At 46.3% G+C, this 20327-nt stretch overlaps 1 protein-coding gene across 7 annotated transcripts in view; it reads left to right on the top strand.

Annotated features, from left to right (window-relative positions):
- The window catches only part of Hivep1 (HIVEP zinc finger 1), a 129505-nt gene that overhangs the window by 93236 nt on the left and 15942 nt on the right, over positions 1-20327 (top strand). For 4 of the 7 annotated variants that reach the window (XM_039095309.2, XM_039095308.1, XM_039095310.1 and 1 more), the window contains 4 exons: positions 1725-7660; positions 10660-10793; positions 11506-11681; positions 14835-14936. In XM_039095309.2, coding sequence (XP_038951237.1) covers positions 1725-7660; positions 10660-10793; positions 11506-11681; positions 14835-14936 — 6348 coding nt within the window. Of the gene's footprint in view, positions 1-1724; positions 7661-10659; positions 10898-11505; positions 11682-14834; positions 14937-20327 lie in introns of those variants that run through there. The other 3 variants (NM_001105751.2, XM_063276030.1, XM_063276031.1) reach the window with 3 other exon arrangements.

Here is a 20327-nt window from a genome sequence, read left to right as displayed (position 1 = left end):
TTAAAACAACAAGAAAAGAGTCTGGCATGGTGCCTAAATCAGTAATCCCAGCACTCAGGAGGCAGAGGCAGTAAGATCCCAAGTTCAGGACAGCCTGGGCTACACAGCAAGATCTTACTTTAAAAACTATGAGCAATTTAAAAACAGCTCATTCTGGAAAGTTCGTGAAATAGTAAGATTAGCATATGTACCCCTCGGGTCTTTGGTAAGACTCGGTGTGGAGGCAGGGTTTCAGGTCCACAGACCAGGCCACAAAGTGACTTCTCATCCTTGCCTTTAGAGTTATTTTTGTCATCTAATGGTTTCCTCTTTTGTGACAGCTCACCTCCTGGCTTTTGGAAAGTGTGTGTGTGTGTGTGGGGGGGGATCTACCCACTTAGGTTGATCATTGACTCTCAGTTTGTTGCCCTTGTTTGATAGCTTAAGAGAGTGCCGTGAACAAATCACGACATGAACAAGTTGTGTGTATCATGAGGGGAAGCCATGAAAGAGTGACTGGAAGATACAAAAGGCTTTCTCTGCACCACTCTAGAAAAAAGCCAGTACTTCTGAGATACTTCACTGCAGGGCTTGATGGATGCCCCTGCCTTCCCATCCTGCCCTTGGGAAGGAAAGGTGTCCAGTGGAGCCAGTATCTTCCTTTTACTGAGAGTATCTACAAGAGCTTGGACACGCCTGCCACAAAAGGAATAGAACATTTTCTGTAAATTTGCATCATCATCAAAGCCAAGTGATTATTACAGTGTAATGTTTTGGTCCAGTATGAATTTCATATATGTACATTGTGGCAGCCATGTGAAAGTAATGAATTAAAATATTTGGCTTTTCTAAAATAAGTGATGTATAGAGGAATAATTTCTGTGTATAAGCCCAAGGAAGCAACAAATCAAAACAGACAGAATAATGGCAAATAATCCTTACTTCAGTACATAGTAGTCTGTGGACAGTCCATGATGTTTAAGCTGATTTGCTTCCAAAGCAGCTAAAAAGGAGGTCAGTGTTTTCTTTATTGTAGTGGTTTTTACTTGTATGTCTAGCTCTTTATGTCTACTTCACTTCTTATTCATCATAAATGCAGAGAAGTGTTTGTAGTGGATGTTTTTGTTCTATTACATTGGTGATTTAACCAAGAACTATCACAATCTTAGGACTTCGTGTTTTAGGCGAGAAACCACAAATGAGTGTTTCTTTATTTTTGTAACTTTCTGTTCATTGATGTAATCTCTGTGGTCACAACACTTCCTGATCCCCCTGGCCACGCTGTCAGGACCGGGAAAGGTATCTCACTCCTGTGTTATTACTGTATGGGAGCCTTAATACAAATATCAGCATCCTTTGGACAGAGGCTGGGGAGCGGTCCATAAAGTCAGTGAACGTGGTAGTCAGTCACCCCTCTAGGAAGGTGCAGTTGTCTCTCCTTGGCCAGCCTTTCTCAGAGTGTGGTGTGAGTAGAGTCCGCAGTTTGATGAGCACCGGGGGGAAGATTATCCACTTGTGAAATATGTAGTTCTATGACCTAGGTTCCTCCTGGGTCCAGAAGAGCTCGGCATGATCTCAATATTAGTGTTTCTATGGAATTGGATTGCAAATCTTCTTAAAATGTCCACAGTGTCAGGACACAGCTTTGTTAAAGGAAGCTCCTCACCCTTTTGATATTAATCTTAGTTTTTAAACAATTATGACATGCACAATTTTACCAACCAATGTCCTTCTTTGTCTTACAGAAATCTTAGAGGCTGGTGTTAAAGGAGCTTCTGAGTCTCTTAAAGGTGTGAAACGAAAAAAGATTGTTGCCGAGAATCACCTGAAAAAAATACCGAAATCCCCCCTGAGAAATCCTCTTCAGACAAAACACAAGCAGAACACAGAAGAGCCGTTGTTCAGTGCTCTCCAGAGCGCACCGGAGTCTCACAAGAAACACAACTGTGTCCCTGTTAAACAGGGGAGGCAATTTACCAAGCAAAATGGAGAAACACCGGGGATGACTGTTGAGGCCTCAGAATCTGGAGATTCGGTCTCCCCCAAAAAAGCCTCATCTCCCCACCACAGGTCAGAACTGCGGAGATGGAGATCTGAGGGCTCAGACCCAGCCAGGCTCAGCGGCCTTGATGGACAGCGGGACTCCAGCTCCTCCTCCAGTAAAACCAGGACTGACAATAGTGAATGTAGCTCTCCGTGCTGTAGCACCACACCCCCCTCCTACACAAGCACCGCGTTCGATGTCTTACTGAAAGCAATGGAGCCAGAATTGAGCACCTTGTCACAAAAGGGCTCGTCTTGTGCAGTTAAGACAGAGAAACCGAGACCAAATAGAACTGTCAGATCCCCTTCTAAGTTAAAGAACAGCTCCTTAGATGCCCCCAATCCTGCGTCTCCAGAGTTGGTTGCCGAATCGCAGTGTTCTCCGTGTACCTCATACCCAGTACCTGTGGCCTCCACTCAGAAGAGTGAGCAAGTGGCAGCTCAGCGTGTCTCTCACCTGCACAGCCAATACGACCACCTTGTTCCCAAACCTGGCCAACAGAATCCGCAGCTTCCGGGGCATCTGGGCTTAGCAGGATCACTGACGAACCCGCACACCCATGAGAACACCAAACTTGAGCCGATCTATAATATAGCAATGACATCCACTGTAGGTCTCGCTTCTCCCTCCAGTCGAACTCAGGTCACTCCTCCACACCAGCAAATGGATTCTGTGTCACCTTCCTCAGTAAGCCCTGCCACTTCCACACAGTCACCCCCAGGGCCAATTTACAGCTCAACCCATGTTGCTTCTGTTGTCAGTCAAAGTGTTGAACAAATGTGCAATCTTCTTCTGCGAGATCAAAAGCCCAAAAAACAAGGCAAATATATCTGTGAGTATTGCAATAGGGCATGTGCAAAGCCCAGCGTGCTTTTAAAGCATATCCGTTCCCACACTGGAGAGCGGCCCTACCCCTGTGTGACTTGTGGGTTTTCGTTTAAGACTAAAAGTAATCTGTATAAGCACAAGAAATCCCACGCACACACTATCAAACTGGGTCTTGTCTTACAACCAGAGGCTGGTGGTTTGTTCTTGTCCCAAGAGTGCCCCAAAGCACTTAGTGTCCATTCGGATATTGAAGACAGTGGGGAGAGTGATGAAGAGGGGCCTGGAGATGGGAGACAGAATGACCCAAGTGTCAGGGACCTTCAGCCTGTGCAAATAATGAAGATGCCATCAGATCCCGAAGCTTTACCCAAATCGATTGCAAGCCGTGCAGATCATGTGGTCAGTGGCTTCTCTTCACAGGACAGACCTTCAGAGTCACAAGCCCTGACAGAGTTACCAAAAGTTGTGGTCCACCCAGTAAGCATGTCCCCCTTAAAAACTGACAGTGTGCAGGTGGCCAGTCCCAAGCCTGAACTCCCTAGCACACAGAGCCAGAAGGACCTTCATGCTGCAAGCAGACTGTCACATTCAGCTGGTGTGTCATCCCTAGAGACAGATGAGACGTGCCATCAGAAAGGGGATGTGACTCTGTCAGAAGGGAAGCCAGAGCCTCACAGTGGAGCAGCTCATGCGCAGCTCCAAAGGCAGCAGGCCACAGACGACCCCCAGGAACAGCAGGGAAAGCTGCTTCTGAGCCCACGGAGCTTAGGAAGTACAGATTCTGGCTACTTTTCACGTTCTGAAAGTGCTGATCAAGCCATGAGTCCTCCAACTCCGTTTGCCAGAACTTTTCCCACCACAGACCCAGACCCAGCTAAGAACAGTGGGCCCGCAGGGCCTCGAATCAGCGCTCCAGCACCTGCTGCTTTGGCCCCCGGAGAGAAGTCATCAGTTGTAGCAGGCCAGATGCGCCCACCCTTGGCAACCAAAACTCTGGAGGAAAGGATTTCCAAGCTGATCTCAGACAATGAAGCCTTGGTTGATGATAAGCAACTGGATAGCGTGAAGCCCCGGAGAACCTCGCTTTCTAGACGGGGAAGCATCGACTCCCCCAAGTCATACATATTCAAAGATTCTTTCCAGTTCGACCTGAAGCCAATGGGACGGAGAACAAGTTCCAGCTCTGATATACCAAAGTCCCCATTCACCCCGACCGAGAAGTCAAAGCAGGTGTTCCTCCTGTCTGTCCCTTCCCTGGACTGTCTGCCTATCACGAGAAGTAACTCCATGCCAACCACGGGATATTCAGCAGTCCCTGCAAACATAATTCCTCCCCCTCCCCCTCTGAGAGGAAGCCAGTCATTTGATGATAAAATTGGCACCTTCTATGATGATGTCTTTGTGTCGGGACCCAACCCATCCATGCCCCCAAGTGGACATCACCGTCCCCTGGTCAGACAGGCGGCAGTGGAAGACTCGACGGCCAGTGAGAATCACGTTCTGGGCTCTGGGCAGTCTGTGGATGAGAGCTGTCAAGGGTGCCCAGCCTCCAGTGAGCCTGGGCCAGTGCAGAGCAAAGCAGCGAACACCCCTCACCTAGAGAAGAAGAAGTCACATCAAGGACGAGGGACCATGTTTGAGTGTGAAACCTGTCGAAACAGGTACCGGAAACTGGAGAATTTCGAGAATCATAAGAAATTTTACTGTTCAGAGTTACATGGGCCCAAAACGAAGGTGGCTGCGAGAGAGCCTGAGCACGGCCTGGCACCTGGTGGGGTGCAACCCCAGGTTCTCCACTACAGAGTTGCCGCTCCCACGGCTGTGTGGGAGCAGACACCCCAGATAAGAAAGAGGAGGAAAATGAAAAGCGTAGGCGATGATGAGGACCTGCAGCCTCGGGAGAGCGGGCGGTCCCCAGAAAGCGCAGAAGCCCTCCAGCTGCAGCCAGTTCCAGGGTCTGCTCCCAGTCCGTCCAAACAAGCCCCTGCCACAGCAGGTGACCAGGCACACAGGGGCGTCCAGCTGCAGAGCTCGCCTGTTCAGCTTGTGGCCAGGGTCCCTGAACAGGCCTTGCCCCTGAAGCAATGCCCCGTGGTTGAACAGCAGCTGAATTCCGCAACTCAGGACAGGATCGAGGTGCAGAGACAAGCGGGTGGCATCTCAGTCATCCAGCACACCAACTCCCTGAGCAGGCCCAGTTCATTCGACAAGCTGGAGCCCTTGGAAGGAGGCACCGCCTTCTCTTTACAGGAATTAGGCAGAGCTGGGATGCCTGGGGCCCTGAAAGTGATAGGGATGCCCCCAGAGGAAGGTCACCCACCTCGGGATGCCACACATCAGATAGCACTGTCACGGGAAAGTGCTAGAAAGATTCCCAGTGAGCGCTTTGTGTTAGGGCAGCCCTTGAGACTTGTCCGGCAGCACAACATCCAGGTCCCAGAAATTCTGGTCACTGAAGAGCCAGACCGGGACCTAGAAGCCCAGAGTCATGACGAAGAAAAGTCAGAGAAATTTACTTGGCCTCAGCGCAGTGAGACCTTATCAAAGCTGCCGACAGAGAAGCTGCCACCCAAAAAGAAAAGGCTCCGGCTGGCTGAGATAGAGCACTCCTCAACCGAGTCAAGCTTCGAGTCCACACTCTCCCGGAGTCTCAGCAGAGAAAGCAGCTTGTCCCATGCATCCAGCTTCTCCGCCTCCCTAGATGTAGAAGACATTTCTAAAGTAGAGCTGTCCCCCAAAACTGACTTTCCAAGCAAAGCTGAGTTTCTTTTTATTCCGCTGGGTTCAAACACACTGAGTGTCCCTGGGAGTCACAGGGAGATGAGGCGGGCGGCATCCGAGCAGATCAGTTGCGTGCCCACACTGATGGAGGTCTCTGATTTCCGAAGTAAGTCATTCGACTGCGGGAGCATTGCTCCTTCCCATGTGGTGCCAGCACTTGTTGAGCCTCAGCCCTCCAACTCCCCATCTGGTGTTGGGGGCACTGGGCATGTGCCCCTTCTAGAAAGGAGGCGAGGTCCCCTGACCCGGCAGATATCTTTGAACATAGCTTCGGATAGCCCCCTGTCTCCTGGCAGTGTATCAGCTCTCCAGACTATTGTTCTCCCTGGTGTGAATGCAATCCCACTGCAGGCCCTGAGGCCTCCTGATGTGGCTTCTGCTGACCTTCCTGCACACACTGTGCCCTCCCAGGCCCTGGCTAAGGATTTACAGGCAGAAATGTCAAGTTGTAGCTCTACTGACACCTTTCCTCCTCAACAACTTTTTGGTGCCCATTTATTAAATAAAACCAACATGCCCCTTAGTCACCAAAACACACCACTGCCTCTGCCAGTGTCTGTGCAGGGTGGCAAGCCAGGTGCACCTCCCCCTGCAGGTACGTCTTCTACAGGCGACGGTAGCTTTGCTCCCAAGTACCAGCTTCAGTGTCAAGCATTCACGTCAGGCCGGGGTTGCTCTTCTAGTCCTTTGCATTCTTTACCTAATCCAGTTCTTCCGGATCAAACTGCAGCTGATCCCTGCACAGCCTCAGTAGCACTGTCAGCCAAAGCAGTCGATCCTGTGTCTAAATCCTACCCTCTGCCATCGCTGGAGCTTGGGCTACCGAGTGATCAGGTGCAGAAGCGATTGCCTTCCTTTGTGCTGCCTGTGCTCCAGCCGAGGGATGTCCCAGTGTACTGTCTCTCTACTGTCACATCTCTGCCGCAGATCTTAGTGACCCACGATCTGTCCAACACGCCAATTTGCCAAACTAATCAAAGTATAGTGCCAGTCAGTGAAGAACAAAATCCCATGCCAAAATCACAGAACTATCTCCAGAATGCATTGCCAACACCGGAGAAGGATCTTGCGTGCAAAACTGTTCTCTCAGAGATGGGCCAAAACGCTCCAGTTTCAGAATCCTCGGCGACAGTTCAGAAAGTGTCTGCTGGTAGACTCTCCCCACAACAAGAATCCTCAGCCTCGAGTAAAAGGATGCTTTCCCCAGCAAACAGTTTAGACATTGCCATGGAAAAGCATCAGAAACGAGCTAAAGATGAGAACGGAGCTGTTTGTAGCACAAACATTAGACCATTGGAGCTGCCAAGCTCAAGAGCTAATGAGGGCCATAAGCAGAAGAAGCCAGTGCTGGTACGGCAGCTCTGCACTGTGGAACCCCTGGAAGGAACGGCACTAGAGCAGGACCCTGGTTCTGCCTCTGGAAAGAGCAGCAGGAATGCTGACTCAACTCAGGTTTTATCAACCGATAGTCTGTCATCCAGACACTCTATGTTTGCAGTCCCAGACCATGTCAGTGAATTCCAGGAGTTTAAAAATACCAAGTTGTCCACGTCACTGACTCCTACAGTGGGAAGTTCACACATCCCATTGGAAAGTGCCTGTGTTTTGCCTTTGAAATCTAGAGACGACAACCAGGAAAAGGGGTCATCAGGGGTTCAAAATGAAGAGAACAAAGTCATCCAAGGGCAAAGGCAGCCTCCAATCCCTGGTCTCTCAGTGTTGAGCAGCTCAGACACTCAGCAGCCATCTTTCCCCAGCCTCAAGACTGCAACTAGCTTTACATGGTGTTACCTGCTGAGACAGAAGTCATTGCCCTTGGCTCAGAGTGACCAGAAAACGTCAGCCTATGCGGGGTGGACAGTGAGCCCCAGTAACCCCAATCCACTCGGTTTGCCCACAAAAGTTGCTCTTTCTCTTCTGAATTCTAAACAGAAGACAGGAAAGTCACTGTATTGCCAAGCAATAACCACCCATTCAAAGTCAGATTTAGTGGTCTATTCAAGCAAGTGGAAAAACAACTTAAGCAAGGTACTTGAGATATAATTTATCTTCAAATGTTGTTTGTGCAAATTAGTTTCAACAGGTCTCAACACCTTTAAGTGTCTTGCTTACAATAAGTATTTTAATTGTGAGTGACAAGTTGTACTATGTGATTATTAGATGGGAGTTGACACTGTCCCCAGCAGTCCCACTGGGAAGAGTCACCTACAATTCTGGCAGGGATTCTGTCTAAATATTTTGCAAGCAATAACTTCTGCAGGGCACTGATTGTTGGTTTGTTCGTGCTTTTCCTTTCAGCTGACTTTACTCAGGGAGTTAGCACTTAGATTCTTCTCTTCACTGAGGAGTTCTTAGCTGAGAGAAGAGCATGGCTACAGTCTCCCAAGGCTAACTTGGGAAAGCCAAGATGCAGGTTTCCAGAGATGACTGTATTCTGTTGTGTACTATCCAGAGAATCAGGAGATTTGTCCTGTGCCTCCTGAAGGGTGCTCTGCCCCTGCCATGCCCATTGCAAAATTCTGAGCACCTCTGAGAGTCACGGGTTACTGACAGAAAGATAAATGAAAGAGCTCGTTCCCTTAGTAGCTGATTTGATCAAGATTTATGGGATAATTTAAGGTCATGACATTGTAATTTGGAGTAATTTGTGGAATTCTCTTTAGATTTGTTGGCTGTATAAACTGGGGGAAATCATTTAAGCAATCAAATAAACAAGGGCATTATGTTAGGCTCTGGTCATTCGGAATTATTGATGACCTCCTTGACGTGTGCAGTTCACAAGCACATGAAATACTGTGGTGCTAGCATTGCAGTGGAGGTCTGCCTGGCTCGAGCATGGCCGTAGTGTGTAGTTTTGGATATGGGAAGTCACTCCAAGGTGGTGGTCAGCAGAGCCGATGATAAGAGCAACAAGAGATATTTAGATAAATGAATTTTCTTTAAATCAGTAGATCTTTAAATCCTGTGAAAATAAGAAAATACTGCAGGAACTCTGGCAGGACAGGAGGTTTTATAAGGAGTTTAAAGTTGGCAAAACAATGACAAAGTCTGGATGTGGTGATGAAGAACCCATGTCAGGAAAGGAAGGGGCATCCAGCGACATGGGGATCTTGTTGCTTTTAACTTCCCAGCTCCCAGAAACCCTAAATTAGAACCTTGGCTGGGCTGTGCCTCCCCGTGAGAACATAAGGAGATCTTGGTTTATATCCCCAATTTTCCTGTGAGCATGGATCTCCCAGATTGCACATGTACCTCAGTGTTGAGCGTGTGGAAGATATTCCCTTCCATCCCTAGAACCCAAGGAGAAAGTTAAAAAGCCTAAGTACTGAGTGCAAGTACCCAGTGCCATGGAAGAGGCCCTGGCAGTACTGGGGCTGTGTACTCAGCTTCACCAATCAGGAGAGGGCTGCAGGTAGAAGGTCTATCCAAGGTCTGTCAGTATGCAGGAATGACTGAGACTGCTCAGAGGGAGGAGAATGGAGAGAGGATGGAGGAGCCTCCTTGGGAAACAGAAAGAAACTCTTCCTTGAAGGAGGAGAGCCCAGAAAACTATGGTAGCAAGCACGACTCAGAAGGTCTGATCCAGTTGTTAAGGTTAGTGCTGCCATACAAGTGAGTGGAGTCTTGGCTCTACACATTTCGTCACTGGAGACTTGAATCCATGAACAAGTGGCTCAGGAGGACTGGGCACTGCAGACTGTTGTATATAACCCATATGGGAATAAATCCGTGATCCAAAATGGAAAGGAGTAGGAAGACAGTATACTGTGAAAACAGAAGCAGAGGACCAACCATATACACATGATGTCATGGAGTAGGCAAGCACACTGGGGCTGCTGAAATGCAGATTTGAGGCGTTTAACTCCCTGATGTCTTTAGCAAGTAGAAGCCAGATTTGATGGTAGCAAAGTGAGCAGAAGATACGGGGAGATGAGGGCTGAGGCATGCTCTTGGAGTAAGAGCTTGCCTAACATCTGCAGGTTCTAGGTTCCATCTCTTAAATGCTACCCATGTCCCTTAAAATGTTAAAGTTGAGTTTGATTTTGGAAAGGAAGTAAACAAGGCCATCGTTAAGTAGTCAAGTCTGCTCCAGGAAAGTGTGTGTGTTCCGTGTGGGGAGTCTGGCTGTCTTGCCTCCTAGGGACTGGAAGGGAACAGGCAGGCAGGTCAGAAATCACCCTCCTCCCGTCTGTGGAAGCGGCCCGCAGCCTTTACTTATACACTGTAGCCATGGCTGGGCTTCCAGTCCTTGTCCAGTGGACACAGTCACACCTTCCATGGTGCACATTCTCTGGTCTCAGGAAGTCACTTGGGTTGGTTGAGTCCCACTGTAGGAAAGGACCTCTTCTTGTGCCCCATGTGGAGGCACTGGAAGGAGTTCGAGTCTTTGCTAGTGACACTTGGCTTTGACCAAGTGGATAGTCCCATAAAATCTTGATACAGCTATAAGGCAGTATTCACTCTAAGAGAGCTATGTATGCTTTCTCATTCTGTTACCTTTTCCCAAAGATTTTATCATTGTCAACCCCAACTCTTAGTTTGACTTGACCTAACTTTTTATGCTAACCAATATTGGAGTTTTGAAAACTATTCTAGAGAGAGAAACTATGTTCTGCTTCAAAGCAATAGGGGAGGGGCAAGGTGAGGCTTCTGCTTCACCTTGGTGGCGTTGGTGGTGTCTTCGAGGACCTGAAACTATTGTTCTTTCTTCAAGGAAATAATTCTTTAAGAAATAGAGCTAAAGTACGGCACAGTTAGCCAGTAAAACATAGAGACTATTCAATCTGTTAGAGAAGGATTTCCTTTAAGTTCCTGGACTCCCAGGAAAGGTGACCGGTTCGCCTGAGGCATCAGGGACGGTGGTGGGGACTGGAGGAAAGAGAGCAGGTGGTCTTATCTGCCACCTCTGTGGATGCCAGTTCATTGAGCTAACCACTTGTCTGTGCTTTGTTAATTGCTAGTACAACATTATAGTGTTTGTTTCCAGTTTAATGAAATTAGTTTCTCTTTTTGTTTTTCCCTTTCAGAGAGCATTAGGTAATCAAAAGGCCACAATAGTTGAATTCAGCAATAAAGATGACTCTGAAATTAACAGTGAGCAAGATAAAGAAAATTCCTTAATCAAAAGTGAACCAAGAAGAATTAAAATATTTGATGGAGGGCAAGTACATATTTTATTCTTAAATGTACATTTAAACTCGCCTTTTAAATGTACATTTGCTGTCGTGCGAATGAAGACCTGCCAGAGATGCTTTTATTTAAAAGGTTTTTGTTTTAGTTTTTGTTTTTTCTAACAAAATCTTTTCAACAACATGTCTTAGCATTCTGTTAAGTAATTCTACTTTGATGACCAGGAAAAACTGTGAATCCTGTAGGCCTTTGCGACTAGCTTGAGAGTCAGCCTGGCTTCCACAGGCACATGCAGCACCGCCTGGCTGGAAGTCTCTCTTAGTGGGGTGCGCTGGCTGCCTTTTGCTGTCCTTCTGTTTTGGTACAAGACGCTGTAGGAGCCAGTGTCCGGGATTATGAAAGAAGAAGCTAAAAAGCCAATGTCAGGCAAGGCTTGGGAGTAGTTCAGGCTTTCCAGTCAGTGTGATTGAATTTAGCAATGAAAAGCCTTTCAAACTGGGATCTAAAATTGTGGACCTATTTAAGAATTAAACTTCAAATTGAATGGCTATGAGTAGAATTAGCTGTCAGAGCTTTAGGCATGACGAAGAAACTAGGGATCTTCTCTGTCTTAAATGTGCATAAAGCCATTGGAGATTTGTGTCTAAAGGTTGTGTTTTCTAGGTTGAATTTTAATCAGTATTTTCTCAAAGACATAGTGTCCAATTTCCCTGTTCTTTTTCTTTCTCTCTCCTTTAAATTAGGTACAAGTCAAATGAGGACTATGTATATGTCCGAGGCAGGGGCAGAGGAAAGTACATTTGTGAAGAATGTGGAATCCGTTGTAAGAAACCCAGTATGTTAAAGAAGCACATCCGAACCCACACTGATGTTCGCCCCTACCATTGCACTTACTGCAACTTCTCCTTCAAGACCAAAGGTATGAGATGCATGCGCATGGCTCTGGTTCCTGCATGACTTCACACAGGAGCGCCAGTGACTAAGAAGCTTCCACAGACTGATACAGCTTCCAGCACTGGAGCATTTGTTCTTTCTGTCACTAGACGCTTTAAGGAAAATGCTTTGTTACAGTAACATTTTGAAAGGATTAACTGTTTCTTTTTACAGTTTATTCTCCAAATCATAGTTCCATAACAATAGATAACATATTTTCAAAGTGCACACCTTGGGACTGAAGAAGAAAAAGAAACTTTTGTGACCACAAGTAAATTCATTTGAGTTAAAAAAAAATTCAAGAAGGATTTTAAATAATAACAGAATAAATTTTATAGTCACTCATTTTATTTTCTGATTTTAGCCACAAATAGCCATCTTTTAAAATAGAGCTTAACTGTTTATATTAAATTATATTAAATTTCAGATTTAAAATTTTTAAACATTTCTACTACTGAGAATTAGTCATTAAAATTATATTTAGCATGCTTCTCCTTATTATTTAAAGTGTAAGGCCTAGTGATGAAGCACTTTTAGTTTTCATGGTTTTTATGTTAATCACGACGGCTATAGTAGTTAAGGCATTACTTCTTGTTTACGGGTCATTATGTAACGAGTCTTTAAAGATGGCAGGTTCCCATACTGTCCGTTACAAAGTAGGGCTTTCTTCAGCAAAGCAGTCTATTCATGGGGATATCTGACTTAAATGGCAGTATCTGTAAAAAATGGTGATTTTATCGAAACTATCTGTGTTCCTTTTGAGCTCACATTTCCTGTGTTGTTGTTTGGTTATCTTTGTGGTTCTCTGGTAAAGACGAATCATCTCTTTAGCCAATTTTGCTGGGTTTCTGGCTCAGATTTATTGGCATTTAAAGAAAGTTACAGCTGTCACAACTGAGTGCCTTTCCATGAGCTCAGACATCAGTGGTGCCTGGGAAAGGAACAGAGAGAGACAAAGTATGCTTCAGAGAGCTGTGAGCAGTTCTGCAGTTTCAAGTAAGCCCTGGGGTGAGAGGAGTGCTCAGTTAAGGGCTCTATGCTCGGGCCTGTAGGCCCTCCTTCCCCTCAAGGTGGGCGGAGGAGGAAGTAGTCAGCCTGATTCCTCAGTACTTCCTCAAAATGGACTCCTCTAACCAATTTACTGCTCTCTCATTGGTGTGATTGAGGAAGGACCTGTTAACTAGGGACATGAGAACAGGACACGTTTAAAAGGCTAATGTCTTGAGAAAGCATTACCATGTACATAAGCATGTACATAACCATGTACATAACAATGTTATAAAGAGATTGAGGTGCAGCATGAAATGAGTGTACCCAACACATGTAGGTGCATAGTTTTCTTTTTGACTATTTAAGGAGTTGATTGATAGTAATAGACTAGGGGGAAAGTAGATTGGGGGAATATAAAACTTAAATTCGCAAATTCACTCCAGCACAGTCAGAGATTCATTTCTAAGCATGGACCTGGCCATTTGTCTGAGGAGCCAAAGCTTTTGAAAGTGAACTACTAATGAGCCTTGAGTTTATCTACGCATGCTGGCACTTCTATGAAAGCATTCTGACCTACAAATGGAGACTTCTGCCACAGCAAGGTGGCTTTTAACCATTTGTTTATTTACTTTTCACATTTTAATGCGAAAACTTTGAAGCTCTTACAAGAAGGAGAGATTTATATAACAAATGCCTGTGTATCTTAATGCCTCTTACCATTCTGCCTTAATTTCCAGTGGAATGACAATGTCAGCCGCGGGCGGGCGGGCAGGCGGGCAGGCGGGCAGGCCGCCGTTTAAGCCTTATCTGTTGGATCACCTGGCTGCAGTCAGCAGTGATGCCTCTTACCGTCCTGTGCTTCAGAAGCGTCTCAGACATGGACTTCTTAAGCACTTGGCTTTGGGGTACTGCTTGGTTGTTTGACAAGAATATACTGGGTATTACCAGAATTGACATCTGCACTTGTGACCAGCTTCTCAAACTATGCATTTATCAAGGAATTGAAGCTGTGTAAATCCAACAGATGTGCTTGGGCTTCTAGTACAAGCCAACATTTGGAACAGAGATTCCAAAATTTTCAGCATTTCTGATCTGTTCCTGCCCTCCAAATTCAGTATTTAATATTGATCTGTGTTTTCTCAAAAGAGATGGTGTACTCTTGTTGACAGTGTTTTGGGGTGTAGCCTCATCTACTCAGGGTGACTGGGGTCCTCAGGGGAGTCTCAGCAGCTCCATGACATCGTTGGTCACTGCAGGCAGGTGTGCCCCGTGAACCTGTGACACTCACACAGAGGAGCATGTCAGCCGACAGAACAGCTTAGAGCTTATAGCCCAGAGCTTCTCCAGACACCTTTGCTCAGCACATAAAGTGCAAGTGCTGAGCTTGTCAGCTCTTCTGTGCCACACACAGTGCTGGTTACGATGCTAAACGGCGACCAGAATCTCATCAATGGCACAGACTTTAGAGCCCTACATGCTCAGGTACCGGAGTGAAGGAGAAACCAAAAGCGAGCCAGGTAGGGGTCATTAGGACCTCATAGGGGAGCCAAGGCAATATCATGCCAGGGGTCTGCGATTGTCCTGCCTGTCAGGTGATCCTGACGTCCACCTGACCCCCCTTTCCACGAGCATTTGAAATTAATGAAATAGTTGAGGTTTCGAGCAGAAAACTTATAAGAGATGCTTCTATAACTTGGACTCCTTAGGATTCATTAGATCCTTAGAACATCGTAGTACTAAAGGTGAACTAAAAATTGAAATGAGAACACACACAGGAAAGTGATCTACTATGAGAGCAAACCAGTTATCAGTTACATTCCAGTAATGTAGGTCAGACGCACTCTGAAAGAGACAGAGTGGGCATGCTCTTAAGAAATAAGAACTGGAGAGTACGCCTCCAACGGGCAAAAAGTTATAATCAAATTAGACAAGGCAGATTTGGAAACAGAATGCCATCATTAGTTAATACAAAGGTCATTGCAACTTACCATAAATACCAGTGGTTTTAATACACAGTTTTAGTTGTTGGGATTGTCTAACCACAGTGTAGCCTTTTGTTTGAAGTAAGAATAGAATTTTCCAGAACTGACAAATGAAATAGCAGAATACCACTACTATACAAGGTTAATACATACTCTTTCCCCTTAAGGAAATCTGACAAAACACATGAAGTCCAAGGCACATAGCAAGAAGTGTGTGGATTTAGGCATCTCAGTGGGCTTGATAGATGAGCAGGACACAGAAGAATCAGGTAAGCCTTTACTCTGTGGTTCCTGAATGCTGTTTGCATCTTAGCATTTATTTTGAATACAAATTCCTCTTCCCAGCTGGCTTGCTTCTGTCAATCCCTGTTGCACTGGGGTCATTCTTGTTTTTAGGAATGTTTAACCTGTAGATTCCTGGTCAGTGTTCTCCTCTAACTGCTTCCCTTGCCTCACTAGGGAAGAGTTCAGCACACAGAACTTAAATGCTTAATTAACATTCTCAGAGTATGTGTCTGGTCACACTGCTCTTTGGCCAACATTTTGGATTGGTTTTCATTTGCCAATATAAACCGCAAATCACTTGGGAATCCTTGAAATACCATCTCCTCCTTCCTTCTTCCCTTTTTCATTGCCTCCCAGGCTCACATTTGTATGTCCTGTGGAGAGGACCCTGTCCCCCGGTTAGCCCTCTCCCCAGCCCCTCCTCATCTCTACCCCATCCTACACTCTTCACATCGCTGCCGTAAGATGTAGCAGAGCCCACTGCTGTCCTGAAACCCCATCTGACCTTCCCTTGCATGGCTCTTGCCAGAAGAGTTTCCCTCCTCTGACCTCCCAGCTCTTAAGGGTTTCCTGGGAAAGTCTTTGACCTGTCTTCCTCGATGCAGATTACTCCACATTTATCCCCTCCCTGCTGAGCTGCTGCTGTGAGCAGAGCCCACTGCCCAGCGTCACCTTCTCTGAAGCCCTTAGCTCAGAGTCTGGGAGGCACCAGTGTTTCTGGTGTTGGCCCAGGCTAGGAACGAAGCTCTGTGGTAGAGTACCTGCCTAGTGTGCCGTGGGATGGGTTCAGTCTCTGAGCCCAAGCCTCCCCGTTGAAGAGAACAAGGAGTGCAATGAGCATTCGGGGATAAAAATTATGCTTGTTGAAAACATTTGTTTTTGAAAAAAATCATTTTCTTTTTTCCTTTAATACTATTAACAAATGTGTATATTTATTAATGCCCAATTTAGAGGTAAAGACAGTCCTTTACTCTATTCTGACCAGAGTATAGAAGTATATTTTTGTAGATTTTCGGTTTTTAACTCAAGAATTTATCAATTCATTTAATCTAGCTTTTCAACCAGTAATACACTCAATGAATCATCCTGAATTGATTTCTAAATGTGTAAGGACAGTGGCCTAGTCACAGGGAGTACGAGCTATTCCAACATAAAGAGCTAGGAAGACTGTGTATGGATGGGAGAGGGTAGTCCCCACCACCAGGCAGGAGAAGCTACGAGCGAAGGTTAAGCAGGCCACACTGCCACCATGCACATGGCCATGTTTCCCTTCGAGGCGAGCCTTGGGGAAGTAGATAACATGTTCAGATTACAGTGGATCCCGCGGGAAGCAGACACTCACATCCTAAATCTGCAGAGAAGTCCAGCTCTGTGAATTCCTAGGTGGGCTGATTGGCAGCCCACTCAGTTCTCCCTGTTCCCTTTGTATAGTTCCTCTACTTCCAAAGCTGCCCTTAGTTCTAAGTGAGTTTCCAGCCTGGTTCCCGGTTAATAAAACAGGCACCTTTTACCGGGCGGGCCCGTTCAGTTGATGCTCTTAGATTGCTGTATTCATGGGAAGTGTGCTTTGTAAAGCATAGTGCACAAGCGCTAAATCCAGAGTACTGTGTCGTGTGCAAGGCCTACACGTGTCCATCCCTGCACCAGCAAAATACAGTCCCCCCTTTTGCTTTGTTAGAGACCTGCAGTGTAGGTATAAATACAGCAGGCAGTTGTCAATCAAGAAGTGAGTGGGTGATTATAAATATTTTAAATGCTCTGTGCTCACGGCTAAGGTGAACTGTATCTCCTCACATCTCCCTCAGCCTTGTCAGCGAAGGTTAGGAAGCACCGCATGCTCCTTTGATTCATTCCAGCCTCTTTCCACTCCCCATCACCGACAGGAGACTTTCCCTTCAAGTCATTTAATATGCAGGCTATACCTGAGATGTGGTTTTCTTCATATTGATGATTTTAATGTGGAGGAAAATAGTACTTTATATACAGATACATAGCATAGTATCTATTCCTACAGTATCATTTTCCAAAAGGGACCTGCCATTCCCCTCACCTCTGTAGTATATCATCGTCTGGATTTACATGTTGGCCCAATTGCACTGATAATAGTTGTGTGTTGTCCTTTTCTTTTCTCTTCTTTTCTTTTCTTTTCTTTTCTTTTCTTTTCTTTTCTTTTCTCTTCTCTTTCCTTTCCTTTCTTTTTTCTTTTACCTTCTCTGCCTCCTCCTCTTTCTCCTCCACTACCCCTTCCTTCCTCCTCCTCTTCCTCCTCCTCTTCTTCCTCCTCCTCTTCTTCCTCCTCCTCTTCTTCCTACTCCTCCTCCTCCTCTTCTTCCTCCTCCTCCTTTTTTAAAAGACAGGATTTCTCTGTGTAGCCCTGGCTGTCCTGGAACTCACTCTGTAGACCAGGCTGGCCTCAAACTCAGAGAGGTACCTGTCTCTGCCTTTCAAGTGCCACCACTGCCCGGCTAGTTGTGTGTTTTCTTAATGATCTCATTATTCTTTCTACAGAACTTTCACTCCGATAAGACGATGATAATTACGAGTGGGATCTGTATGTGTGTAGGTACAAGTTAGGTGTGGTGTATGCGCACATATGTGCACCTGTAGAAGAGGAGAGGAGGAAGTAGTGTGTGTCATTCTGTTGCACTCTGCCCTTTTCCCTTGAGTTGGGATCTCATTGAATCTGGAGCTACCCTGGCATCCAACAAGTCCTAGCCATCCTCCTGTCTCTGGCCCACTCTCCTGGTGACATAAAGGTTAGAGGTGCATGCCTGCCTAGTTGTCCTAGTTTTATATTGCCGTGAGAAAAACTGACCAAAAGCAACTTGGGGATGAAATGGTTTATCTCAGATCTACAGCTTCCGTCTGCCCCGTGAAACTCAAGACAGGGGCTCAGGAGGGCAGCTGGACAGTGGACTGAGCAGAGACTGGAGGAATGTTACTGGCTTGCCCGTGGCTTGTTCAGCCTGTTTTCTTAACACAACAGTGAACCACTTGCCCAGGGGTGGGCACCCACACGGCGGAACTCTCCCACATCAATCATTAATCAAGAAAATGCCCCAGGACTGCCTGGAGCCTAATCTGATAGAAGTCTTTTCTCAGGATCGAGGTTCCTTATTCCAGGACGACCCTAGTTCGTGTCAAGTTGGCAAGAAAGCTCACCACACCTGGCTTTTTATATGGGATCTGCACATAGATCCATGCTGTGTAGGAAGCTCTCTGGCCTACTGTAAAATCTCTCTGGCTCTATAGATTGAGATTCTGCTTCTCGGGTTTCTAAATGTTCAGTGAGCCGGACGCAGAAACCTTCAAGGTTGGCCTGTTTGTCTGGAGGCTGTGCCAATTTTCAACCTCCCAATAGCCTAGAATGTGCTGGATGTCCTCTTCCTGGCTGCTTCCTCTGTTTCTCTAGCCTCTGCGTGTTCCTCAGGGCTGAAGCCTCTGACCTTCTCATCCCCTGCCATTACTCAGTCCCACAGTCTTCTGCCCATTCCCTGCACACTGTCTCTACTTGGATGTCAGGTAGATATGACTCAGGTGTGGTGTACCCCATAGGTCCAGGTTGCCCTTCTCCTGGGAGGCGCACTTCCTCCCTGTCTCCTCTCAGCTGTTCCGACACAGACCTTAAAGTTGTCTTGATTTCTATCTTTTCCCCCATTTTGCCTCTATTATCTCAATAAAACCCTTTGCTGCTTCCTTCACAATGGCTTCAGAGGGTTGGAGAGGCAGCTCAGCAACTCCAAGCACTTGCTGCCCTTCCAGAGGACCGGCGTTTAGTCCCTGCACCCACCTTTGCTGGCTCACAACTGCCTGCAACTCCAGCCTCAGGGGATCTGACTCTGTCCTGGCATCCATGGGCATCCACACACAGGTGGTACACACAGAAACGTGTGGTGGGAGAGACACAAACACCCTCAAATTCCTAGTATTCTAATCTGCTACCTTGTCCTGGGCTCCTTTGGCTTTTACTAGCTCTTGAGTGGTGTTTGGTTCAGCCTTACACCAACTGTTTTCCACAAGACAAAAATGCCGTATTTTGTCTTGCCGAATATTTCCTACTGCTGAATGTCTGAGGCTTGGCCCCTGGCCCTCCTCCCTCCCTCCCACAGCCTCAACCACACAGACCTGGCTGTTGACTGCCCAGAGCCAGCAGGTTCCTGTCCCAAGGCCTCTGCACTCCTCCCGCAGTCTTACGTGGTTCTGAGTCCCTTGGATACTTAGGCTTATCACTCACCCCATGGCTGTGTTTCTGTACTTAGAGGACCTTCTTAGCGGGTAGAGTTAGAAAGCCTCCCCCTCCTGCCACCAGCCCTGCTCATCCTTTCTCTCCTGTCTGACTATGCTCCCTGTTTGCCCACACCGCCATGTGCACATGTGTGGCGGTGTATTGGTGTGTGTGTGTGTGTGTGTGTGTGTCTGTCTGTCTGTCTGTCTGTCTGTCTGTCTGTCCCTTTCCTGACAAGTAGAAGATACATTCACTGCCCAGCAGCAGGAGGCGGGAGACAGTTGGTGACCGAATTGGTGATGAGGGGGAACCACCATACGATCTAACAGGAACTCCCTAACAATTAATGCTGGAAGATTGCAATCGAATGATCATTGTAATAGACAACTTAATGCCATTCACTGTAACATTTGTTACCACTCCAGGTCAATAATAGGTTTACTAATTTGTTTGGTTTTGACCACAGGATCAAACTACAAGAAGTTTGAGGTCTCTGACCATTACATATCCTCATCTATGATAATAATTTCTCCAAATTGATAAAGATTATTTCCATTTTCACAGTAACCCCTACTAAGAAACTTTGTCCTTTAGGCAACATTGGGACATTTAAAGCTGATCAAGGCAGGGTTTGGCCCTTTCCCATAGTTCATGAGTGCTCCCTAATTTAATAAAAAACAAGATTCCAAATTTGTCTTTATGCATTTATGAATCCACACATAAAACTGCAGTCAGGGCAGTGTTAAACTACGTCAGCAATACTAGCTATCGGCATCGTCACTGCCCTCAGCAATGAAAACCCCAGGGTCATAGATAATGAGCCAAGTGATCTTCGCCTCCACATTTTAGAGCATTGGGGAAAATAAAATTATGCAGGATTTAAGCATATATGTAGGATACATGGGCCTGAAGAGAATGTAAAGACTTCAGTTGACATAAAATAAACAAAAGCAAACCAAAACCAACATTATAACAGAAACAACATGTAATCATAACCATACGTGGTTCCTTAGGCTCATCACTTAATGAAGCCCCAGCATGGAGGAGGTCAAAGACCACATGAATGTCAAATCAAATAGAAATCTCAAATTCTTGTTTCCCTGTCTGAGTCCCTTCACAGCATTCTGTCTGCATCCCTTCCCTGGTGTGG

Source organism: Rattus norvegicus, chromosome 17 (genome assembly GCF_036323735.1).
Source record: "Rattus norvegicus strain BN/NHsdMcwi chromosome 17, GRCr8, whole genome shotgun sequence".
In the NCBI taxonomy this organism is placed as follows: Eukaryota; Metazoa; Chordata; class Mammalia; order Rodentia; family Muridae; genus Rattus; species Rattus norvegicus.
This window is presented reverse-complemented; position numbering and strand designations above follow the sequence as displayed.